The sequence below is a fragment of the Centroberyx gerrardi genome, chromosome 8, assembly GCF_048128805.1.
Source record: "Centroberyx gerrardi isolate f3 chromosome 8, fCenGer3.hap1.cur.20231027, whole genome shotgun sequence".
In the NCBI taxonomy this organism is placed as follows: domain Eukaryota; kingdom Metazoa; phylum Chordata; class Actinopteri; order Beryciformes; family Berycidae; genus Centroberyx; species Centroberyx gerrardi.
The window spans coordinates 6515187-6538539 of record NC_136004.1 but is presented as its reverse complement, the minus strand read 5'-3'; the positions used below and the strand labels follow the sequence as shown (position 1 = coordinate 6538539).

Sequence of the window (23353 nt, the reverse complement as noted above, 5' to 3'; positions counted from 1 at the left end):
CAAGTTTTTGGGAGATTAGGGGACATAGACAAATGATCCATATGTCCCTGGTAGATTGTTGGCTCTGGTGGTCCACGCTAACACTTTATCATCCACTGTGTTGAGTGATAGGCCATACAGCATTATCTCAAAAGTGAGAAAATGAGAACAGGGCTGCCAACTCTCAGGCACAGGCATTGACTCTAATCACATGCACTCACGCCACACCTCCTATTTCTCACGCTTTGAAATGTCAATGTCGGAGTTTTATTACTTTGTGGACGCAAGCCAACATCCACATTAGTCTCGGGCGTGGCTCAACTTTCATCTGATTGCCACTGTGAAAGCAAGCTGTCAGAAGCGGGCAGGAGTCACTGTTGCTAGTATGCGAGGGTCTTCCAACTGTAGCTCGCTGTCCAATTGTATGCGCTTATGCAGATGACTTAACACAGCACAGCCAGTCAGTCTGTGTCTCTGTTCTAGCAGAGACACTTTGTGCTGTGCTATGTGAGACAAGAAAGCAGAGAGACAGGGAGAGAATGAGAGAGAAAGAGAAAGAAAGAGATGAAAGATAGCGAGTGATGACAAAGATTCTTTTCAAAAAAATTTGAAAGTTGACACTGAAAAGTTGATACTGTTCAAAGATGACAGTTGCACTGACTCCATTTTGTCAAGGTTAAAAGTATTGTCAAGACAAAAAGAAGCTAATGTCTCAACCGTTCTTGAAAGTTGTCAGCCCTGTGAGAGCTCTAAAGTTAAATGGTGAGTTAAAATCATATACAACTAAGTCTGGCAGTTTTGTGTAGGAGATTTATAAAAATAATCTTGTCTTGAACTACCACAGTGGGAGAGCGTGCAGTAGGTGATTGTGTGGTTACTCACCTGAAATAGTTCCAAAAATAAACCTGGTTCAGCTAGTTAATGAAATCATTTTTTAAATTTAGAAATCTACAGGCCATATAATAAAAATTACCACCAACAACCTTTCATTAGTAAAAGGTCATCTTTTACTTTGGATAATGCTAGTTCCTACTGTCACTCAGCATAGTGTATGCTAAAGTGTTAGCATGGAGCTCCAGAGCCAATGATCTACCCCCGGATGATTTTGGTGTCTATGTTCTCATCACTTAACAGGTGGGCCAATCTCCCAAAAACTTCTTGTATTCTTTTTAATTACATTCTAGCCTCTGTGAAAAAGTGGACTATTGGCAAGGCTTGATCTATCTTTTCTACCTCTTCTTCAAATCTACTGAATGTATATATGCAGAGTGATGTGGATAGTCTACTGTCTATGTTTCCCACTTTCCCTTTGCACTAAATGTAAGGTCCTGTTGTGCCTGTCCCATGTGTGCCTGTCGGTGCTCCTGTTACTATGTAAGTTATTGATATGTCTCTGCACCACTGTCACCAATGTTGTACTTGGTGAATAAGGTAATTGTGATTCTCACTTTGATTAAAATAGTTATGTTCCTTCACATCCGCCTCTTGGTTTCACATCAGCTGACACTGGCATTTATAACAACAGCCTTTGTGTTCTGAGAATAGACCAGGACTCAGTGGGGTGAATGATGGGTGTCAACAGGTGGTCACACCCTTCCCACTGTTGGGTGTGTACTGTTGGGGGTATGTGTGTGTGCATGTGTGTGAATGTGTGTGTGTGTACACTGCAAAAAAAAATCCACCTTAACAAGTGATTTAATCTAGTATTGGTCTTCTGTACTTATTTCCAATGTAAATCAACTTGATTAAAGAATGATCTTGAACAAAGTGACATTATCTTTATACTAGTAGAGTGACCCACCTAATTTCAAGATATTCGTCACTCGTTTCTTGAAATCATCACAAAACAATGAATAAAATCTTTCCTTGTACCAAGTAAATGTCTTGAAACACGTTAGCTTATTGTGAGAAAAGCCACATTTAGTTAAACCAATAATATCTGCCAGTGTAGTAAGACACTTTGACTAACAATATTCTGAAACAAGCTTGATAAGATGGCATACAAGATAAAATCCCATGCCAAGCTTGTCATTTCTTGCAGTGCACACATGTGCCTGTGTGTACGTGTGTGAATGTGTGTGCACATTCCTGCATGAGGCATGTCTACCACTGTAGGCGGTAAGACAGTTTGTCCCAGTGGGCTTCCGTGGTCACAGTTACCTAATCCTCCTTTTCCTGGATGCCAGCAGAGTGAGCTGCCTCTCAGCTCGCCTTGCCCTTTTACAGACATTATGCTAAGCAGCAAAGGCACATCACTGCACATTACAAAGAGAGCTAACAGACCAACAGGCTGCCTGTGCAGATTCCAGGCTGAACTGTCTATGAAGCCCTTTAAACCTGGTATTAACATGCATCCTGGGTGATCAGATTGTATTTGGATAGAGAGCAACAATGCATAAAATCCAGGTGTGAATGCACCCAAGATGCACTGAAGATCCGATCAAGCTGTCTATTTCAAAGGATGTGAATATTACAAGAGGAAGTGACTGTGAAGCAATCTGCATCTTGGCGCGGGAATGAGAAATCCAATTTCAGCGTCTATACTAGAGACGCATTTTAATGTCAGGTGTAAATGTAAATCATATCAAGACACAATCTTGAGATGCATGTTAATGCCAGGTGGAAAGGTGGCCTATAATAGATACGTAAATACTTCACAGTTTGAAAGTGGTGCCATAGGAAGCTGAACGTGGAACAATGTTTTTTTGTCACACTGTATTGATCCCGAAGGAAGGTGGGAATTCTGTTGTTTTGCCACTGGTGTTGGCGGGGGTCAGTGGTGTCTTGCTCAAGAGTCATGGGGGATTGAACTTGGGAACTTTCGGCTACAGTCTCTGCTACCACCCTGCCACTCACTCAGACTCTCAAGTCTCACATTGGGTAGGTTGGGGTCAGATTAAGAGGTCTGTTTTCGCTGGAGGTGCACTGTTGCCACTTCAGCATTTGCAGTACCTTTATGATTAACAGAAGGCGGCTCCATTGAAGTCGGTGCTTGGCCAGGAGAAACCCGAGCCGGACTGCTGGTGTTTCAGACCAATGCCGGAGCTTTTTTCATCAACACCTTCAAGGCATCCTTAAAGCGCTTCTTCAGCCAGACCGATGCCCACTTCTTGCACTCTTCGTTGCCTGAAGAAGTTCTGCTTTGGGAGATGCGGTGGGCATTCTGATCACGTAACTCGTCCACACATACACAGGCACGTACGTACATTCACGCAAAGTTCAGAGTTAATGTGGAGTTGCTTGATTATTTTTACCCTCTTCTGGGGGAGCCTTGTAAATGAAACCGCACACCTGCCTCTGCATTCAAAGGGTGCGTCCCATGGAGACAGTTCTTGTTAAACCCAGGTTTTCAGCACTAGAGGTGTGGAGAACTTTCTGGAAACCCGAGTTCTCCAAGCCCTGCTTCTTCTCAGAGAACACCCCTTTAAAGTGAGGACCTGCTGTGTTCACAGCGTGTCGCTCTTATGTTACAGCTCTACTCCAAAATAGACTGTGTGAACTCTCGCAGCTTGTGTGATTGAGGATGTGCGAACCTTTCGCCATGCACTGAGAGGAGGCTGGTGTGACAAGTAGCAGCTGTGAAGATGCGTGGCTTCAATTTAGCTCTCGAACCGGTATCTGCTCATGTAAAGTCTTTGAAGTGTTGATCATCACTCTGGATTTCGGCACTGAGCCAGCCATTAACTTTTATAGTCAGCGGGTCATTCAGTGTGGAGGAGAATGAGTTGCATGATGAGTACTTTAGACAAGGGCATTGTGGGTAAGGACAGCCCTCAGAGAGCAGGAACCAAGCCTCGCTTATAAATCACTGAATATGAGATTTCAGCAAAGACATTGGCCACGGATTCATCGAAAACACAAGCCACAGTCGCTGGCACAATCACACATGCATACTGTACTTTTGCATGGAATGCACACAGGCAAAAGCAGCTACGCATACAGTACACACACACACACGCACTCTCTCCTTGCTGGCAGCAAAATGCCGTCTGTGTCCGAGGTCTATTCCTGCAGGTTGTTACTGGAGTAGAAACTGGATGTCTCCGACACCGTTTTGGAGACGCTCCGGGACGACGAGCCGTTGGAGGTGAGGTCCAGGGAGGAGTGATGTGGTTTGGCTCCGACCGCGGTCCCTCCGGCGCCCCCCGGACCGGCTACCGCCCTGGGCTTGGGCTGCTCCATGTCGTCCACCACCTGGAGAACAGTGGACACGGTGGTCTCCATGCGGCTGGCCTTGTAAACGCTGGTCTGGGTCTGCAGGTAGCGGGTGCTCTTGAGCTCCAGGCCTTCGTAAGAGCCTCGAGGCACGCAGGGGCAGCAGCGGAAGGCTTGCTTGAAACCGGCGCGGAACCTGTGCAAGTACAAGCGCATAGTTTAGTTTAATGGAGTTTGGTTGATGTGCACATATAAACAATTACCTGGCTCACTTCCCAGGAGGTGGTGAACTAAAAACAAATGACCTGCCAAAAATAATTTTTACGAGACAAAATAATGAATCTAGATTTTTCATATATGACAGCCTACACAGTGTCAGTGCTTTTTTCAGATTTGCTCACTCAGAAGAGATCAAGTTTGTAATTCATCATGAGGTGCAACAGAATTCAAATTCAAACAGAGCAGTTTGATGTTAATCCTCAAGAAGGTTCTCAAGACTAGGAAAGTCTGCAGAAGTTCATATGATATTTCATATGGTGTTTGATAGAGAGCCATTGTTATGCTATGATTTGATTGGCTCACAGTCAGAGAGAATGTATGGTTGCCGGTAGGGATAAAGTCAAGCAAACAGGCAAAGACCGAAGACTGTATATTACCAATGCATTCAAATGTTATCGTCTCACGTTATCGTCTCGAAAAGCTGTCATTTACTGACATTTACTGATTTATCTGCAAAAGACAAATTTCACCAGCGTTTAGTGCTTGGCAGGGGGTTAGAAGTTAAAAATAAATTAAGACCCTGAAATAATAGAAATTACAGAAAGGAGAGAAGACAGAAATGCACATCATGTAGGTGAGATGAAGAAACCCTGAGGGGCTGAAAATGGGATTTTTCAACCCTGAGGGGCTGAAAATGGGATGAAAACATCTCACCTCAGTATGCACAAATGAACTAGAGCGCACATGCGTATGCTCATGCGTGACAAAAACACACACGCTCACACATGCAAAGCCCAGACAGAGGGGCAGATGAAGGGGGAGGAATTTCAAAAAGGGAAAATGTCAATAGCTGAGAGACGAGGAAAGATTGATGGAAAATGAGAGGAGAGGGCCAACTTTGGTCACGCATTTGAATTTCAATGAGCCAGGCTGATGGAGGCGAGGGCCGGCCAATATACTGTACAGTACGCTGACTAAACCCCGGCTCATCGCTCGCAGTCCAACCCACATATTTTCATTCCTAGGACGTAATGAAATTCAGAGGCTAAAAAACCCCACAGCGTGAAATCCTCATCTCTCCGACAGCAGGAGACAATTAACAGGTGGCCGCTACGGAAGACAGTGGGAGACGATTCATCAAAGACACAAAAGCAGTCAAACATCTGCCTTTTCTAATTTGCCAAACTCACAGACATTTTTATTGACAGCCAGAATGCAAACACGCCGCGCATGAGAGTAAACTGTTGATGTTCACGGTGGAATTCAGCCAGTCTCAAAGGCAGGTATGGAAGTTAGAAGTGTATCTGAACTTCGGCACATGTGTGGAAGTCTTTGAGTCGCTGGAGGTACGAACGCGTCTTTCCAGGCAAGTGACCTCAAAGTGAGCGTACGCAGCCTCTCGACTCTGACTGGGTTTTAAACTACCTGTCACCGAGGCAGCAGAGGATGGGATACTGCTGTGTGATACTGTTTTTATGTGTGTGTGTGTGTGTGTGTGTGTGTGTGTAAGACTGCATGAGTGTGTGTCTTCTGTTGCAGTCCTGAGGGAGGATACCATTGCTGTTTGGTCTGTACCCCGCTGCAAGAAAAACTCTGGTTTGTTGATGAAGAGTCAAAAGTTAGGATTCTCCAAACATCTAAAAAAGTTCTTCTATCTAGTCCATTTTAAACACATTTTTTGAGCGAGACAGACACACAAAAAGGAAAAAATGCATCAGAGTGCATGTCATGCAATGAAGAATGCATGTAAAATGAATCTCTGGTGACATGTCTTTGTATATGTACTGTATATATCTATGTATATGCTCTGTTTCCCTTCAGCAGTATTGGACACTATTGTTATTGTTGGGAATATGTGTGCTTTGGAGATGAGTTGAAACGCAATATTAATGGGGTGCTGGCCCACAGGAACAAAAACTTCAAAGTAAAGTTATAGCCCCACTCCCATAGCTCCGATGCAGAATTCTTTATTATCTTACGTGTGGACAGCAGTGCTGTTTTCGTCAGGGTATGTGTGCACATCAATGTGTGTGTGTGTGTGTGTGTGTGTGTCCCAGTGTTAAAGTAATATGATTACTTTTCCCAGTAAGACGCAGTATAAACAATTACTATTTTATTTTTATGATGGCATTAGTTGCCACAAAATAAAGCCTTATTTGCATGGGATTTGTATAATGTGAGGACCTCATATAATTAATAAATTGCCCCCCAACCTCCCTCAAATTTTTATGACATAAAAATTGCGTGTCTAAAAGAAGAAGAAAAACAAATTGCATGCCGAATACATATTTTCGCTGAAATTTAGAGTTTGATTTGCATGACGTTAGTATTATCAGGGGACCTCTGCCATCATCCAAAAACGGAAGGTAATTTGTGCCAAAATTTCTACTTTACAAATTACAGACATGGCAGATTCGCATGGGATTCCGCAATTATTACAAATCATTTTACATCCCTAGGTGGAACTAGGCCTAATCCCACTACTGCCCAGTACTTGCCAATTGTGTGTGTGTGCGTTTGTGTGTGTGTGTGTGCAGACAGACCTGTCGTTGAGGCAGCAGTAGATGATGGGGTTGTACATGGTGGAGCTCATGGCCAGCCACATGATGGCCAGGTAGACCTGCTGGATGAACGTCTCCTCAAACATCTCAGGAAAGAACTGGTGCAGCAGGAAGTAGACGTGGTAGGGCAGCCAGCAGATGGCGAACGTACACACCACCACGATCATCATCTTCACCACCTGACGGAGACACAGGACAGCGGCGCTCAGGCTCGCTTCGTCTTGATTTTCATCGTTTTGGGTGCTGCTTGTTCTGTTTTTTTTGTTTCTTTTGAGGCATCTTTTATAAGCCCCTTGGAGTTTTTCATCTCACCTGGTCAAATTCACATTCACTTCTCTTTCTTCTGTGTTTTATCAGTAGCTGGGTTGCCATCTAAATATTTTTATGTTTAGAAAGGCTGAATGGAAATAGCAAATTTGATAGAATTTCCTCAATATCGCAAATAAAAAGCCTTTACCCTCACTTGAGGCGTTTCAAATTCTTTTGTTGATTAAGAAATTCCGCAATCAATACCGATGAAAATGCATTTGTCGAATAAACAATGAGGTAGGCTTGGCACGAATAGTTAAGTCTCACTGCACAACAGTTCAAAAGTGGCTTTAGATGTTCTGAAATGAAAATATCTGTCCACCACAACCTCCTAGATACGTCATACCTGCTATTTCTACCATGTATCAGTCTCCATTGTAGTTGTGTGGCCATTAGTTGGTGCATTACAAATTACAAAGTTAATTTCTTTGTTTTTGTCTTCGGATGAAAGTATGAAATATGGATAACATTTGCTGACATCAAAGAACAGCAACAACCTGGCCAATACTACTAATTCTGGAAAAACAATTTTCTGGTGGATGTGTTTTTTTCTGACAATCAGGAGGCCCATCTATTCTCTTCAACCCAGCTGATGGAAGCATACCTAATTCACATTTTAATTTTGCAACCTTCAAAAGTTTATTTGAAATTCACTAAATAATTGGATAAAATTGTGTTTTAACACTGTTCTATCAATTAACTTCTCTGCTTTATAGCTGTGCAGATAACTACAGTCAGTCTTGTATATTTTGTACATAAAAAGAAATACTAAGTGCTTTAACAATGACAAATATAACAGAAATCAGTCATAAGGAATTAAAAGATATGACAAATTCTGACTAATAAATAAACCAAGACAAAAACATAAAAACAAAGTGAAAGAGCAAAAAAGCAACAAAAAGAGACAAGTAAAAATAGCATAAAATGAAATAGTAAAATAAAATAGGTGGGATAAATAAATGTCCACAGACTCCACTGCCCAGATGCAACGATTGACCGATCGGTCATCAGTGTAGAGCCACCTTAATAGAAATTATGTTGAAAGATTGTTATGTTCTATTTTCAGAGTCAGAAAAGGCGAGTGTCGGCAATTGTCTTCATTATGAGAGTGTTATCTAAGACACTCTGCAACACTGAGACTGTGAACACACCTGACAAGCATGGGCGATGAAAGACAACTGAAAAAGGTCAAAGAAATGGAGAGAAGGTATAGGAGAGTTGATGGCAAAAACAGAAGCATTGGGAGAAGTCTGGGCTCTAAAACAAATAAAGAGGAGAAGATGAAGGGCGGAGGCTGGGCTTCAAGTTCAAGGTCCTACGATGATTATTTAATGACTGGAGGGAAATGCAGGCAGATATGAACCTTGCAGCTATGTCCTGTTCAGGCCTGGGGAGTAACAGATCACATGGCACAGGGTGACGGTAATCTCATTACATGAATTGGTAACTAATCCATTAAAGCTACTGTAAAAAATCAGATCACTTTTGAAAAATTACGTGATTACTTTTTAGTTTTCTTAGAAACCATAGACATTTATTGTGAGTTTATAAACAGTAATATTACTTAAAAATTGTTTGATAGTGGTTTAAACTGTTAACGCCATTCAAATTACCTGAAATCTGTAAATTAGAATATATTTTTTCATGACAAGGTAACACAAAAGTAACTGAAAGTAATCAGATTTTATTACTGAGGCTATATGGCAGTGGATTAAGTTACTCATTACAATTTAAATAAATGGTTAATGAAGTTATCACAGATTACATTTTGAAAAGTAGCCAACCTTGTCTCTAATTTGGCCAGATGTACTGATGATGGAAAATGAGATTCCATTAAATTTAATTGAAAATCCATTTTCACTTACTTCATTCTGTCTAATAAATGAGAAATGCCACAGAAATCATGTAAAAAAGATTCACCAGCCCTTACATGTTCACATTTAGCCTAGTGCAATAGATGTCCATCTAAAGTAGTTTAACTTAGCTACTGAAACTGTGTTTATTTATTGTTTTTAAAACAAACTGGAAAGATATGCTGGTGGGGTAATATTTCACTTTTTTCCAGTGCAAATCACCCAATGCAAAACACAAAATGCTAGACTAAATGACCTGTTTAATGAGATGATAGTTTGCATGTGTAAAGCTATCTACCCTGCAAAATTAACAAGACATATTGTCTCATATTCAGAATTAAAATCATATTTTCCTTGAAACAAGTGCACATTTCCACCGGTGTGTTGAGGTAATTCAACTTGTTTCCAATCACTTGTTCAAAGAATTCTCTAGAAGTGTGAGTATCTTGAAACAAGGCAGATCACTCCAGAAAATGTCACTTTAAGGAAAGTCTTGTCTTAACAAATGGAAACAAGTGCAATTATCTCAACCATAGCTGATCTGCTGATCTTGCAGAAGCAAGACCCTATCATTGGGCCTTTTCTCAAATAGTGGAAGGGAGCCAGGATGGGCTGCAAGAGAGTTGGTTCGGCAATGGGGGCGTATTGAGGAGAGGGAGTCTGTGCTGTATTTATTCCCCTGACAGAGGTAGGGAGGTTTACCAGCTTGTACTGCCACAGCGCCTCCAAAAGAATATTCTTGGTGAGCTCCATGATAATCATGGTCACCAGGGAGTTGAGCAGACATTGCGGGTGCGGTGTTACTGGCCAAGTATGTATAAGGATGTAGAGAAATGGTGTCGAGACTGTGAGGTGTGTCCTGGTGTGTCCTGTAAGGCTGTCCAGCCAAAAGTTAAACCGTTTATGGGGAGTGTTGGTTTTTCCAAATACTTAAAATAAAAAAAGGATCAGTGAGCCAGTACGGTGGCCAAGGTCTTAGTACAGCGGTGGTTTCATCTATTTGGGCGTCCCAGTTGTATTCATTCAGACCAGAGGCGACATTTTGAGAGTTCTTTGATTCAGCAGCTTTGTAAGATTTATAAGATTGAGAACAGTCGTACTATCCCCTACCGCCCTCAAGGTAACGGTCAGTGTTAATCGTACCCTTCATAATTTATTGCGCACCCTTCTCCCTGAACAAAAGCGACATTGGTCTTGACATCTCTCCCAAGTGACTTACGCCTATAATACTACGATTCACCAATCGCCTCGTTTGCCTGTGGATTTCTTAATAGGTTTCGATGGGGATGCTGATGGAGACTGAAGGAGTGGGTGCAAGAAGATCAGGAGTCACTGACAGCCGCATATGATCCGGTGCAACAACGGCTGACTGCTAACAGGACATTGCGAGCTCAGAAGGGTCAAAGTCATGACAGTGGTCCAGATATTGTACAGGGTGATCTGGTGTACACCAGGAATCATTCAGTCATGGACTGTAATAAAATCCAGGATTTTTGGGACCTTACACCCTATCAAGTCATAAGATCAGCTCCCAAGCGGGGTGTTGTGTATTCAATTGCCCCCGTTGGCCAGGAAGGGCCAGTCGGACAAGTACACAGAACTGAAATAAGAGGAATTCCCCGGGGGTAGTCGAGGGGGATGGGGACCTTGATAGTCATGATCAGGGAGATGTGGAAATGATTGAAACTGCGACGATGAGTGGGAGATTTTGGACCCAGATAATGTGACCATGTGTGAGCCTGATCATGATGCTGATCAAGCCGTGTTAAAAAATGATATTGATGGACCAGTTGAGGGATTTGCTGGCCCGGTGCCCCTCATAGGCTTGGAAACAGTTGGGATTCTAGGACAGAGGAGGCTCTCTCTATGGGGCGGCCTCGGAGATCAGCTAGGAAGACAGCTGGACAGCACTCTAATCCCTATAGATTGCCTCTGCATGGTCTGGTGATACCGATCTCGCTAGCAATGATAAGGATGCCAATATGCTAGAAATCACTTAATCCCCTTTGTTGTGTCCTCTGCCCTTTCAGTTCATCATCGAGTCGCCGATGCACTTTGGAGGGGGAGGATGTAGCGGGTGGCACCTGTGGCTTGTTTGTTGAGATTTTCTGTGGTGTGGAAAGCTGTCTAAAGTGGGGCTTACCTTGCGTTTGGCGGTCAGCTGCTCTCTGTAGCGGTCGGAGGAGTCTCCAGGGATCTCGCTGGCCCAGAGGGTCAATCCCACCACCAGGTAAGCACAGCCCATCACCAGCAGAGGCAGGAAGTAGAGCAGGATGGCCACACACACATAGTACCTACAGCAACACAATCACAATCGCAATCACTTTAATCATCCAGTGCAATGCATTTATTGTACTTTATTGTAGGGGAGAAAGGGGTAAGTTGGACCACTTCTTGCATCTAGGCAGCCATACAGCGGTGTGATCAGTGGCAAGGAAACAGAAGTTAGACAGAATGACGCCGAAGAGAAATGAAGAGATATATTGAGAAAATAGACAAAGGAGAAGTACCAAGGACAGGTAATGACAGACGAGCAAAAACTCATCAGATTTTGGATGATAAAATGGAATCTGAACTTGCCAGCCAACAAGAGACCCGCTAACCAGTTTCATAGAGTAATGCCCTTGAAATCCAGAGAATTTGCATTTCAGTTAGTATAGAGGAATGGCATTTCTGTCCCTGAGAACTGGACTGAGGAAGGAAGAGCAGTTTATACTGCGTTCGTTTCATGACGGATTTACCATAAATATGAGCTGCCGACTGCAAAAAAAGCAAATAATGTCTGTTGCAGTTTGTTTATGGTCGATTTTAAATTAATAAATAAAAATTATATTGTCATCCTGTTCTTTCGCTTCTTCCAATATGATGTGAAAGTGCATTGGTGCTTTTTTTTAAACGAATAAATAAATACATGACAGAATTACAGAGGGAGAAAGGGGTAAAATAAATAAAATCTTTACATTTTGTACTAGTACTGCAAAATACATGTGTATTTATTTCAAGAATTAAAACAAGTTCTGTAACTAATGCAGTGGTAGAAGTCTGACCCACCAAAAAAAAGTTGGTCTTTCGGCACAACTTGCCACAGGGTAGGGGTAAGTTGCGCCTAAGGATGAGGCAAGTTGTGCAAAAACATCAACTTTGAGAGTTGCCTACAATACTTAACACTTAAAAACAGCTATGGGTGATGTACCTTGCATTCCTGGGTCCATTTTGTTGCTTGGTGGTGAATGTTTCTTATTGCCATGGATAAGTGGCCAAATGTAGATGACGCAACGTCACACTGACATATTTCCAGCACGGCTACAATGGAGTTTAATAGAACACAAATTTTCAACTATCTAAAGTTTAAGTGGTAAACGTCAGGCTTTGGTGTCAGTCCTCAGAATCAAAGAGCAAAAGCTTCTTTCTTGACTCTTTCCACTGATAATCAACAATCATACAGGAAGAAATCCATCGTAGAAGAGGCAGAGATACCAATTTCTCCATTGACAATAGCATTAATTGCCCATAATACAATGCACAATGCACCTACAATGTGTTTTGAGTAAGATAAGATAAGATAAGATATCACTTTATTAATCCCCGTGGGGAATCACTAATGCCATCACTAATGCTAATGCTATCCCTATCATTATCGCTCTCTCCACTTACACGTAAAACCACCAGAAGTAGATGAGGCAGGTTGAGGGAAAATGGATACAACAAAAAGGTAAATTACAACACTTCATCACAAAATAACTCCTGGAATGCATTGATCACAGATTGATGATATATGTAACAGAGGATGGAGCGGTAGTGGGCACTTCCTAGTTAATAGTGGGCCTCATATATATGCCAGCCTGCCAACTGCCTAATCCTGAGGTACTGATGTGCTAAGTAGTAAATACAAAGTTGCTCAGTCGAGTCAAGGGCTGAATCAATCATCATTTGTTTGTCAAAGGATTCGGAACCAGAGTTTTGGTTTGTAAGATGAATTAAGATGTGAGGCGGAGCAGTTAGACCTTTGCTCCACTAACTGTCCAATGGATTTAAAGCCTTTATGAATTAATTAATCATGACAGCCTCAGTATTTAGTCAGTGATTAGGTCATCTATCACAGACACAGTGCTTGATCTTGTTAGCCCTTTGCGCGCCCCAGTGAGTGTGTGTCAATTAATACGCCTGTTAATATGCAATTGGACATGTGTATGTGGGTGTATGTATCTGCATGCGTGTGTGTGTGTGTGTGTGTGTGTGTGTGTGAATAAATGATGGGGAAACTTTGTTTATGTATCTATTTGAATCCTGTGTTTGACTTCTATTACCTGAATGTGAATTGTGTAAAAGATGAAACGTGTGTACATAACCCCGGACTCCAGCACTAGGGACAATCCATTTTCCTCACTGTGAACGGTACAGCTGAGCCTCGCAGGCCATTTCCTTGGCAATTAACTACAATTATGTTAATCCCACCGAACGCCCAGGAGGACAGGAACTCCACAGTGGCTTTCATCAGAGTAAAAATGACCACACAGTGAGCCACACACGCACACACAGGTACACTGCAGAAAAGGTATGTCACCAAAATAATACAATTCTAATAACCTCTTGTCTGTATAGAGAACTTATCAAAATAGAGGTAGAAAGTGCTACACAAGATAAATAAAAATGTGAAAAAATAATTTACAAAAGGGCAAATGCATGGAATAACTATTAAAACAGATGAAAAACAGAATACAGACCATATTTCAAGTAAAAGCAAGCCTGAAAAGTGTCTTTTTTAAGTGTTTTAAAGGAGGACAGTGAGTTGGCAGCTAGTTTCAGAGCCTAGAAAGCTCCATCAAGCTTTAGTCTTCAGCCTGGACTGAAGGGATCTCACAGGAGGTTAAAAGCTCCCAGATATAGCTACGCACTAGTCTAACACCTGCTTTATGGGCCTATGTAATCAGTAAATGTTTAAAATCAATCCTCTGGTGGCTCAACTGGTTGAGCGCGTGCCATTAAGGCTAAGTCCTTATCGCAGCGGCACGGGTTTGAATCCAGCTTGTGCCCTCTGCTGCATGTCATCCCCTCTCTCTGCCCTGTCTGTCCTGTCTCTCTCCACTGTGACTATCAAAATAAAGCAGAAATGCCAAAAATAAATAAATAAATAAATCCTAAATTGCAGTGGAAGCCAAAGCTTAAATGGGGGTAATTGCTGTCTCTGATTAGTTCCTGTCAGGAGTCTGTCTGCAACATTTTGGTTTACTAACTGTAATTGGGATGTAGCCTACTGTAATCTGCTGGCTAATCAGGGAGTTACAATAGTCAAGGCTTGACAAAATAAAAGCATGAGTTACAGTATCCAGTGGATTAAAAGACAAAAACGGCTCTTAGCCTATTTTATAAGTATCCTGATTTCCTATGATACATTACTAGAGAGCGGGTAAAAATTGTTTAAGTATTTGAGCAAGTGAGCACAATAATAATAACTTATGAAATATCTGTTACAACATGGGCTACCTAAAGAGCTCTTTCAGTAATGCAACCTTTGGCGGCCATATTGGAGGTCCAACAGCGAACAGTTGACAGCTGAGTTTTTAAATGGACAACTTAGTTGTCTCAATAGAACCAATAGATATGGTTCATTTTGGTGCTGTTTTGTGCAATTGACTGATCATTTTAAATATTATCAGTTTTATGTTTAGATTATTTCAGCTTGTTAGCTAACCAGAGGTTATCTGGTTAGCTAACCATCACAATCTTATATTGTGATTTACACACTAGCAAACGTATCTGGTATAGCTAGTGTTAGTAGTGGCTAGTAGGTGCATTAAAATGAACATTGGCTGCTTTGCTAAATTAGCCTGCTGTAGTTAGCTAGCTAACAAAGTCAAAAACTGTTCAGGTTAACTGAGCTGACTCAGCTACAACTCAGAGTGTTTTGGAGTAGAGACTAGGGCTAAAGACAAGACATACATTTGGAAACAAATCCACCTCATCACACTATTCACTTTTACTGAATGGATCTACAGCCACACCACACCTTGCATTTACAGATATCCCTCTCTTTAACCAGGCTGTTATTTAGACATTTGCACACAGTCAATTCTCCACTGGATGACCATCTTGGCGCCAGAAATGTTTTGTAGGAGATTTGTGGTGCAGCTGCAGCCTCTAGGTGGTGTAATATAAAATCTTATGAAACACAGGAATCTGCAGCTGGAGAGCATGCCACATACTCATGATGTGTTCAATTCTGGCTCACAGTCTTTCCTATCTCTCTGCACTGTCAACAGAAATGTTATACAACTTTTTATTACAGCTTTTTATCACAGTTTTATTACAGCAACAAAATCGTTTTGCAACACCAGTATAGGCAAACACTAATGTTTCTTTTTCAAGCCAACAATGCACAGGAGTGAGAGAGCGGGTCACACTAACCGCAGAAACATTTAACATGAGGCTGATGAAAATCAATTCAGGGGAAACGAAGCTGCCATACAATCCACTTACTTGGAAAAATGGGAGGCATTTGTATGCACACAAGTGGCCATATAGGAGTAATCCGCTTACCGGAAAAGTCTTATGTAAATCCTGCAGGTGTGTTTAAATGTGTTTCTCCAATGTAGGTCCTAGGATGGATGTAGTATCTCCTTTGTACTGGATACAACATTAATGGCTTTTTACTGTTAAGAATGATTAGGACAGTAGCAGCATACGCATTCATTTTCTTTTTCTCTTGCCCTCCCTCTCTTCAGCTCCTTCATCGGATTTGTTGTCAAAGACGTGTGAAATTGGCTGTCACAGCTTTCTAACATCCTTCCTTGGAAAACAACAATGATAAAGTGAAACACGCCGAATTCAAAGCAGAACAGGCAGCCGACGTTTGTAATTCATTAGCATTCCCTGAGATAAATGTCTTTTTCATTTTACAAAACGGTGCGTGGCGGAGGGTGAGAAATGCAAGGCTGCGATATAGTTTATTCATCACCCGCTTTCTCCAGCTGTGTGTGATGGCACTCCAAACAGGGACATGTCCAAAAAAAAAACAGAGAAAAGGAAAGGCACTGGGCCCCCCTTTTCCATTCTTGGCTCTCCTCTTTCGCAGGCGTCTGTTTTTGTAAAGCCGCTGTCATAAGCAAAACTCGTTTCTTGCCTTGAAAAAGTCAGGCTTGTCAGTATGACTTCCCAGGTTCTGGCTGTAGGGAAAGGTGTTGTCGAGGTCAGTTGGCTGGAAGACAGAGAGGTAGACAGCCTCCCACTGGGTAAACACTACTGAGCCAACACAGATATCTACATATACCCGAGTCTAAATCAAGGGAACCGTGAAGATGGCGCAAAAACCAGCACAACCCATGTGTACAAGCATGGCATTAAAACTGACAGGGTTGGGGGAGATTTGCATGTACTCATGATACCATAAGGCGCTTTGGATAAAAATGTCCACCAAAACTGGCATGCTAAACGGCATATACGCTCCATGTTATGAAGTACACCTTCCCACACATTCTTCCAGACCGTGAGTCATAAATCACAAGTGTAAATCATGCAGACAGGGTTCAAGAGGTTCAGTTACTGTTTGCTAAACATTAGAATGAACATGTTTTAAGGAACTTTTTTTGCGAATGTGCTACGATGGTCCAGCATCTAACAAAACAACAGCCTTCCTAGGATTTTGGCACTATGGTGGTTCTCTATCAGAGAATGCTGACACAAGCTAACAGACGGACCACAAGAATGCAAACAACAGTTCACTACAACAGTGACGTGCACAACGGCATCTCACAACACACAAGTCGTGGAACCTTGAAGCAGATGGGCTACAGCAACAGAAGACCAGGCCAGCTTACACTCCTGTTGGCTATAGGCAAGAAGGTGATGCTACAGTGGGCACTTGATCACCAAAACTGGAAGGCTAAACATTGCCTGGTCCAATTTGGCATAAACAACAGGAATCCGTGGATCCATCCTGCCTGGTGTCAAGAGTACAGGGTGGAGAACGTTCTCTGCATCCCTTCACGGCCACAGTCTAGCCTTCCAGCAGGGTAAAGATGCTTCAGGAACAATGACAGTGACTTTAGCTCAGTACCCAGGCTTCAACCCAACAGAGACCTTTGGGATGAGGTGGAGCAGGATGTTCACAGCATGAATGTGGCAGCGGAAAATCTGCAGGAACTGAGTGATGCTGAGCGAGAGTCCGCATGTACCGAGATCCCCGAGGAACATTTCCAGCACCTTGTTGAATCCATGAAGCCTCGAACAATTCAGGCTGTTCTGGGGGCAAAATTGGGTCATACCTGGTGGACAGTGATTGTCTATGGCTAAGATAATAGACCCACACAGAATTTATATTCTGCTTCAGTTTGGCGTAGGGGTCCCGGTCATATTTTAGAATATGAAAACACCGACACTGATTTGGTTGTGTTGTTTTATTCCAAAGATAAAGTTTTACAGCATGACGTTTTATTTCCTTTGTGCACTAGGTAATTAGATTGCTGTGGATGCAGACGCTGTGCGGTCTGTTGGTGTCTTTGCTGGAGATTCAAATCCATCTTTTCTATTGTGTGCGCATAAACCATTTGAAGTTTACCGACGCATTATCATTGTAATGTACCCATCAGCACATTGGTTAATTGTAATATTATGACTTACTGATTTCATGTGCTCATTTCATTACTCACTCTCCTTGGGATAAAAAGACAATCGGATCATAATCATAATTATTTGTGAGGCAATAATCGTCATTACTAAATTTTATGATTGCCAAAGCCCTAGGGGGAAGCAACAAGTAGAAAAGTCTGCCCCAACGAGCAGACAGGACTTCCAGCTGAGCCTGGTGTGACTCTTAAGGCAATTTGCAGAAATCATTACACCATTGAAGGCGCTCTGCTGGAATTCAGAACAAGGAGTGTGCCTGGATCCTTCATTCCCCCCTTCTAGCCTTTCACAGCAAAAAAAATACATGAGCAGACTTCAGCCATAAAAGCACATTTTCTGATTAAAGTTCCCCTCATTTACTGTTCACCGAGTGTAGCTGAATTATTACCTCAGGAGAATAGAGTTTGTGCCTGACCAGACCCGGTCTGGGGCCCCAGCAGACCCTCCCTCCCTCTGACGGATGGAGCTTTAGGGGGAGTGGAAGCTGTACTATGTCACCTTGCTGTCATACGAGCTCAATCAATAAAATCTCAGTCAGCGGAGGCCACAGGAGTGGGAGGGATGACACTCTGACAAATTATACACAGTAATATTGCATGTTTTTTCTTGTCCTGGTGATGCCGCCTCATCTCTTCCCCTGGCAAGCCTGCCTTAAATGTCTTTGTTTCCGAGCCGTCGGTGTGCGTGCATGTGTGTGTGTGTGTGTGCGTAAGTGTGAATATGCATGCAAATGGTGAGCATACCGAGCGAGCATTTCGCGGATGGCAATGTGTGGGAGGTGGCCAAGTTGAACGTCAACTGAAACCAGCACAAGGTTTTCACAATATGATATTATGACACGGTAACAAATCATATGAAAACAGCTTTAGAAGCTGATATCAGAAAGATATTTAGGTCCGGATTTCACACAGCGGAAAGTTGATGCAGGCCGATTCAACGTGAAAATGTATTCTGGGTATGTAAGTGTGTGCTTATGTAAACCCGTGAGTGTGTGTATCAGTATTTATGTGTGTGTGTGTGTGCTGGGGGGGAGGGGCTGCTGTTCCTTTGACTTTGTAGCCGGGGCCAGTCAGCAGAGGCAAATGAATACAGGAGGTAACATGACGCCCTGCTCCACGCCGCCTTACTGGCAATGATCAAAGCCTCTGCTCCTATGAAGCCCAATTTAGAGGAGAGGGACCACCGAGAACAAGGTGTGCTCGCTCTGTGATTTTCCACATGATTATCTGTGTGTGTGTGTGTGTGTGTGTGTGAGAGAGACTGGGAATGTGTCTATACTGTATGTGCCTCCATTAGGTGTATGCGTGTTCCTTCTGCATAATGGCATAATGGGGATCCAATTTGTGAGCGTGTGCGTGTGTTCTTGTAGTTCTATACTTACAAGGACCAAATGTCCTCATAAGGATAGAGAGATAGTGAGGACATCTTCTATTTAGGGGGCTAGTTTAGGGTTAGGACTTGGGTTTAGGGTTAATATTAGGGTTAAAGTTGAAGGGAAAATCCACCCCAAAACACTTAAACACTGACTATGTTTACATGGTCAGCAATCAGGCTGGATAATAAGTGTATTTTTGCCGAAAACGGTCTCTGTAAGTAGGCTGGGCTATTGTGCAGTTAAGACTGCGATGGAGGCGGCAGGCCTCCGCCTTCCCTCATCATGTCAAGTCTGCAGAGCTACCAGGCTGCGATCCAACAACAGAGGCAACAGCATCCCAAACCTTATTTTCTCTTAAATGCTGTCTTCGTAGGAACAATCATCAGTCATACAGCCGCCTGTACTTTTCCACTTTGCTGATCAGCATTATGTCATCCATCTTCCTCACTTTCTTCTCAGACTCTTGCATTTCAAAGCTCTCTCGCTCTCTCTTTCTGTCTCTGTTTCTCTCTCTCTCAACATAAAACAACACAAACTTCCCAAAGAAGTAGCTATATGAAAGTAGAAAATATGGAACAGGTCTTTTTCTCTTTGAGGTAGTATATAAAGAGGTAATATACAAGTATAGTAAGTAGTATAAGAAGGACTCTCTATATAGTATGCACATGGTTCTTGACCTGACTAATTGCACTGATGGGAAGTTCTGGAAGTCAGCAGTAGAGGAAAAAATAATCATACACAGAAATATATACAGGTCGTTTGTTTATTTCTTTCTTCAATAGTAGGTTGATCATCAACTATGCAGTATATAAGTTTCTGTGGTGATGTGCTGCAAATATGTATTTCTGTGAACTGTATTCTGAGTCCAAATCATATTTCCTAGCAGTAATTTGAGACATGATGACACTGTTTTTTGAAGTCAAACCTCTTTTTAAAAGTTCAAAAAATTATGATATTGGGGGGTCACTCCAAAACTAACCATATGTGCCGCTCATTTTTGAGGTGAGCTGCCTATTCCCCCACTCCCACCTTCTTTCCAAATCCCAATTTAGCTGCCGCATATGATAATACAATCCCATCCCATATTCCTAATTGTTTTGTGCCTTACCTTGCGCTATTTTGTGAACTACTATTGATGTCTATGTTAGTGTTTAATGTTCAGGGGCCCCCAAAGAAAATTTTGCCCCGGGCCCCCCATAGTGTAGAGCCGGTCCTGCTCAGAATGAAAGATCAAGCGCTTCTTTCTAGACTCACCATTTTGCACCAACCTTCAACAATCATACAAGGAGAAATCCATCGTAGAAGAGGCAGAGAGACCAATTTCTCCACTGACAGTAGAATCAATAGACCAGAATGCATTGCAGCCACAAGACATGTTTTTTTGTTGTTGTTGCTATCACTATTGCTATTACTCTCGCCACCTACACATAAAACCAACAGCTCGATGCAACAAGTCGAGGCGAGGGGGGTTGTCTAAAGGCATTCTGGGAAATGTAGGAAATCAGCAACTGGAGTAGAAGTAGACAAGGCAGAATGAGGGAAAGTGGATACAACAAAAAGGTAAATTACAACATTTCATCACAAAGTAACTCCTGTATCTGAGGGTGGAATTTTCCTTTAAGGTTACTTTAAGGTTAGGGCTTGGGTTTAGGGTTAAGGTTAAAAAGTAGGATTAGGTTAGGTAATGAAAGTCAATGGAAGGCCCTCACAAGTATAGTAATGTGAGTGTGTGTGTGTGTTTCTGTGTATGTGAGCCCTGTATTATGTGGCTGTGTGCTGTGGAGTGGGGGGGGTTAGCTATGCAAGCACACAGTCACAAACAGTGTCATCTATTTATACCCTCCTATGAGACTTTGCCCGCTAATTTCCGCTGACTGTGAAGGCACCAGACAGGGTGTAGACGGCGACGGCGGCGGCATGACGCCCGGAAAGAAAAGCATGTGGGATCTGACCCGGGGTCAGCCTTAATCAGATGTGTCATTTACTTGCCGCCGCGGCCGGAGCCGAATTGCCGCTGCGCTCGCACTTAGCTCCGATGCATCACTGATTACAGTTTCATTAAAAAAGTAATAGGTGCAACAGGAATCCCATCATGAACGCTGAAATTGCCGTCATGCTGTTCATAACAAGCTGTATTTCCATAGAGAGATCTGAAGGAGGCAGTAGCGAGGGGGAGACAGGAGCCGGCTGGCAACAGAGCAGCAAACACTGCTGCTGATGAGCTGAGAGGATGCCATCAGCAGAGCTGTGACCACAGTGTGTGTGTGTGTGTGTGTGTGTGAGAGAGTGCATATGTGCAATCATCGTGTGGGAGTGTGTGTGTGTGTTTATGTGTTCATATAACTCATATTCTGTGTGGTGTGTGTGTTTGTGCAAATGTGCCTGAGTACGCAGAGAAAAATAAAGGTGCAGAAAATAGTTCTTTGGATCAAGGTTCAGATCAAGGTTCTTTAAAGAACTATTCCTGCTCTCCTTTGCTTAGACACCTGCATTGTGTTTTTGTTTATCTGCCCTTGTATCGCCTCAATTGCAGTTGCACAATATATACTATGGAGGGGTTTGGTTATTTTCCATATTTATGCCACCACCCACCATCCAATAACTAAGAATTAAGAACTGTTTAATATCCCAAAGAACCATACATTGTTCTTTGGAATATTAATAGTTCTTTTCAGTTCCACTTCGCACCTTCATTTTTCTGTGTGTGTGTGTGTTGCCAGTCATGCTAGAGGTAACACAACAGACAAATGCAAGACATTGCAGGTGGCTACTTTGGCAAAGTGTGAATAAATGACCTGCGGACACACTGCCTTTATCCTAAAGCAGCTTCAGCTGTGTGTCTGCCTGGCACAGCAGCAAATCTCCAGTGTGCGGCCGACGGAAGATTTACACCGGCGCTCGCTCTGCAATACATTCCCTCTGCCTTCTCCTTGATTGTAGATCATGGGGTGAGGGCCGTTGAAGTTGACAGCCTTTGCTATTTCCACAGCACGAGCGACGCATAAATACTGAGCGTGGAAATGATTCCCATAAATGTTTGGCTGCCGGTGTGATATGAAAGCGCTTCGGCTGCGTGCGGCATGCAAGGAAAGCCGATATCTGGAGGAAAGGTGACTAGTCGACAGCGCTGCCAGCACACCTGGGTCAGATAGTGTTTGCAAATCATTCTTACGGCTTGTCCCAACCTTCCTCTGACCTACTGCATCAAGACGGCTCAGATCGTGCCTGGAAAGCTTCTGGCCTAACCTCTCCACCGCTCGCTGAGTCTAAAAGTTCTATGCAAATACGGTCTGAACCTGGCGGAGTTTGCCGCGTGAGATAAACGCTACAGAATCAAACAAAACACATCTAAGAAGAACAGAAAAAATTGTAAACCGAGGGAGCGAGCCGGACCGCACACTGTGCTTTGAAATGATTATCACCTGTCTGGCCTAGACACTGACTAGACTTCGACCCTGCGTGATTCTGAATCGCACGCTTTTAAGTCAAATCCCTTCAAGGTTGGTCGTAGCCGTAAAAAATTTACATTCTGTTTTCTTCCGGCTGTACTTGCTGCTGCTGCTGCTTTGCAGGGCCGTGAATATAAAACGAGCTTTAATTCGGGCTGGTTAGGGGATAATTGAATAGGCTCCTTTGTTTAGAGTCCAGGCAAGTTGGATGGAAGGCACTTAGAGAAGTTGGAATCAATAGCAGAGGTAAATACAGGCCAGTGCAGCACACGGGCAGTATCTTCTCGATCTGTTGTGGTTAGATAAACAAAACGAGCCTGGTGGGATGTCAGTCTATGGGCTTTTCACAGCGTTACATGTGAGACACGGGGTCTGTCTGTCTGTCTGTCTGACTACATGTTTTTGCAGGTTGCTGAAAGCGGTCATGGATGCATTTCAGTAACCTGAAGTGAACATAAGTGTGGAAAAACTGAAAAAGTGGAAAAACTGAATAAAAGCTTGATCTAAGCATTCCTTTCAGTTTGAGAACTGCAAAATCAGCCAGAAATTCAAATCCCAATTAAAACCAGTCTAAACATGAAAACAAATCTCTTTTTAAAACCCATTTTGATCAAATTCTTACATTCTTAATTCTTTGTTCTTATTTATTATAGACTTTATGATCGACTATTACCGTCCTGGTTTATGTGTTGCCATGCTCTGCTCTGTAAAGCGTTTTATTAACTCTAAAGCTGCTCTACAAATGAAGTTCATTATTGTTATGATTATTGTTGTTATTGTTGTAAATGGAAAATGTGAAGTTTCCAGTGGAGTAAAGGCTCAATCACATCC

General features: G+C 42.6%; 1 protein-coding gene across 1 annotated transcript in view; it reads right to left on the bottom strand.

Moving 5' to 3' along the window:
* Positions 1-3981: 3981 nt before the first annotated feature.
* The window catches only part of tacr1a (tachykinin receptor 1a), a 29102-nt gene continuing 9730 nt past the window's right edge, over positions 3982-23353 (bottom strand). Inside the window, exons 3-5 of the mRNA XM_071918667.2 lie at positions 11220-11370; positions 6897-7093; positions 3982-4330 (exon numbers count right to left, since the gene is read on the bottom strand). Coding sequence (XP_071774768.2) covers positions 3982-4330; positions 6897-7093; positions 11220-11370 — 697 coding nt within the window. The remainder of the gene's footprint in view (positions 4331-6896; positions 7094-11219; positions 11371-23353) is intronic.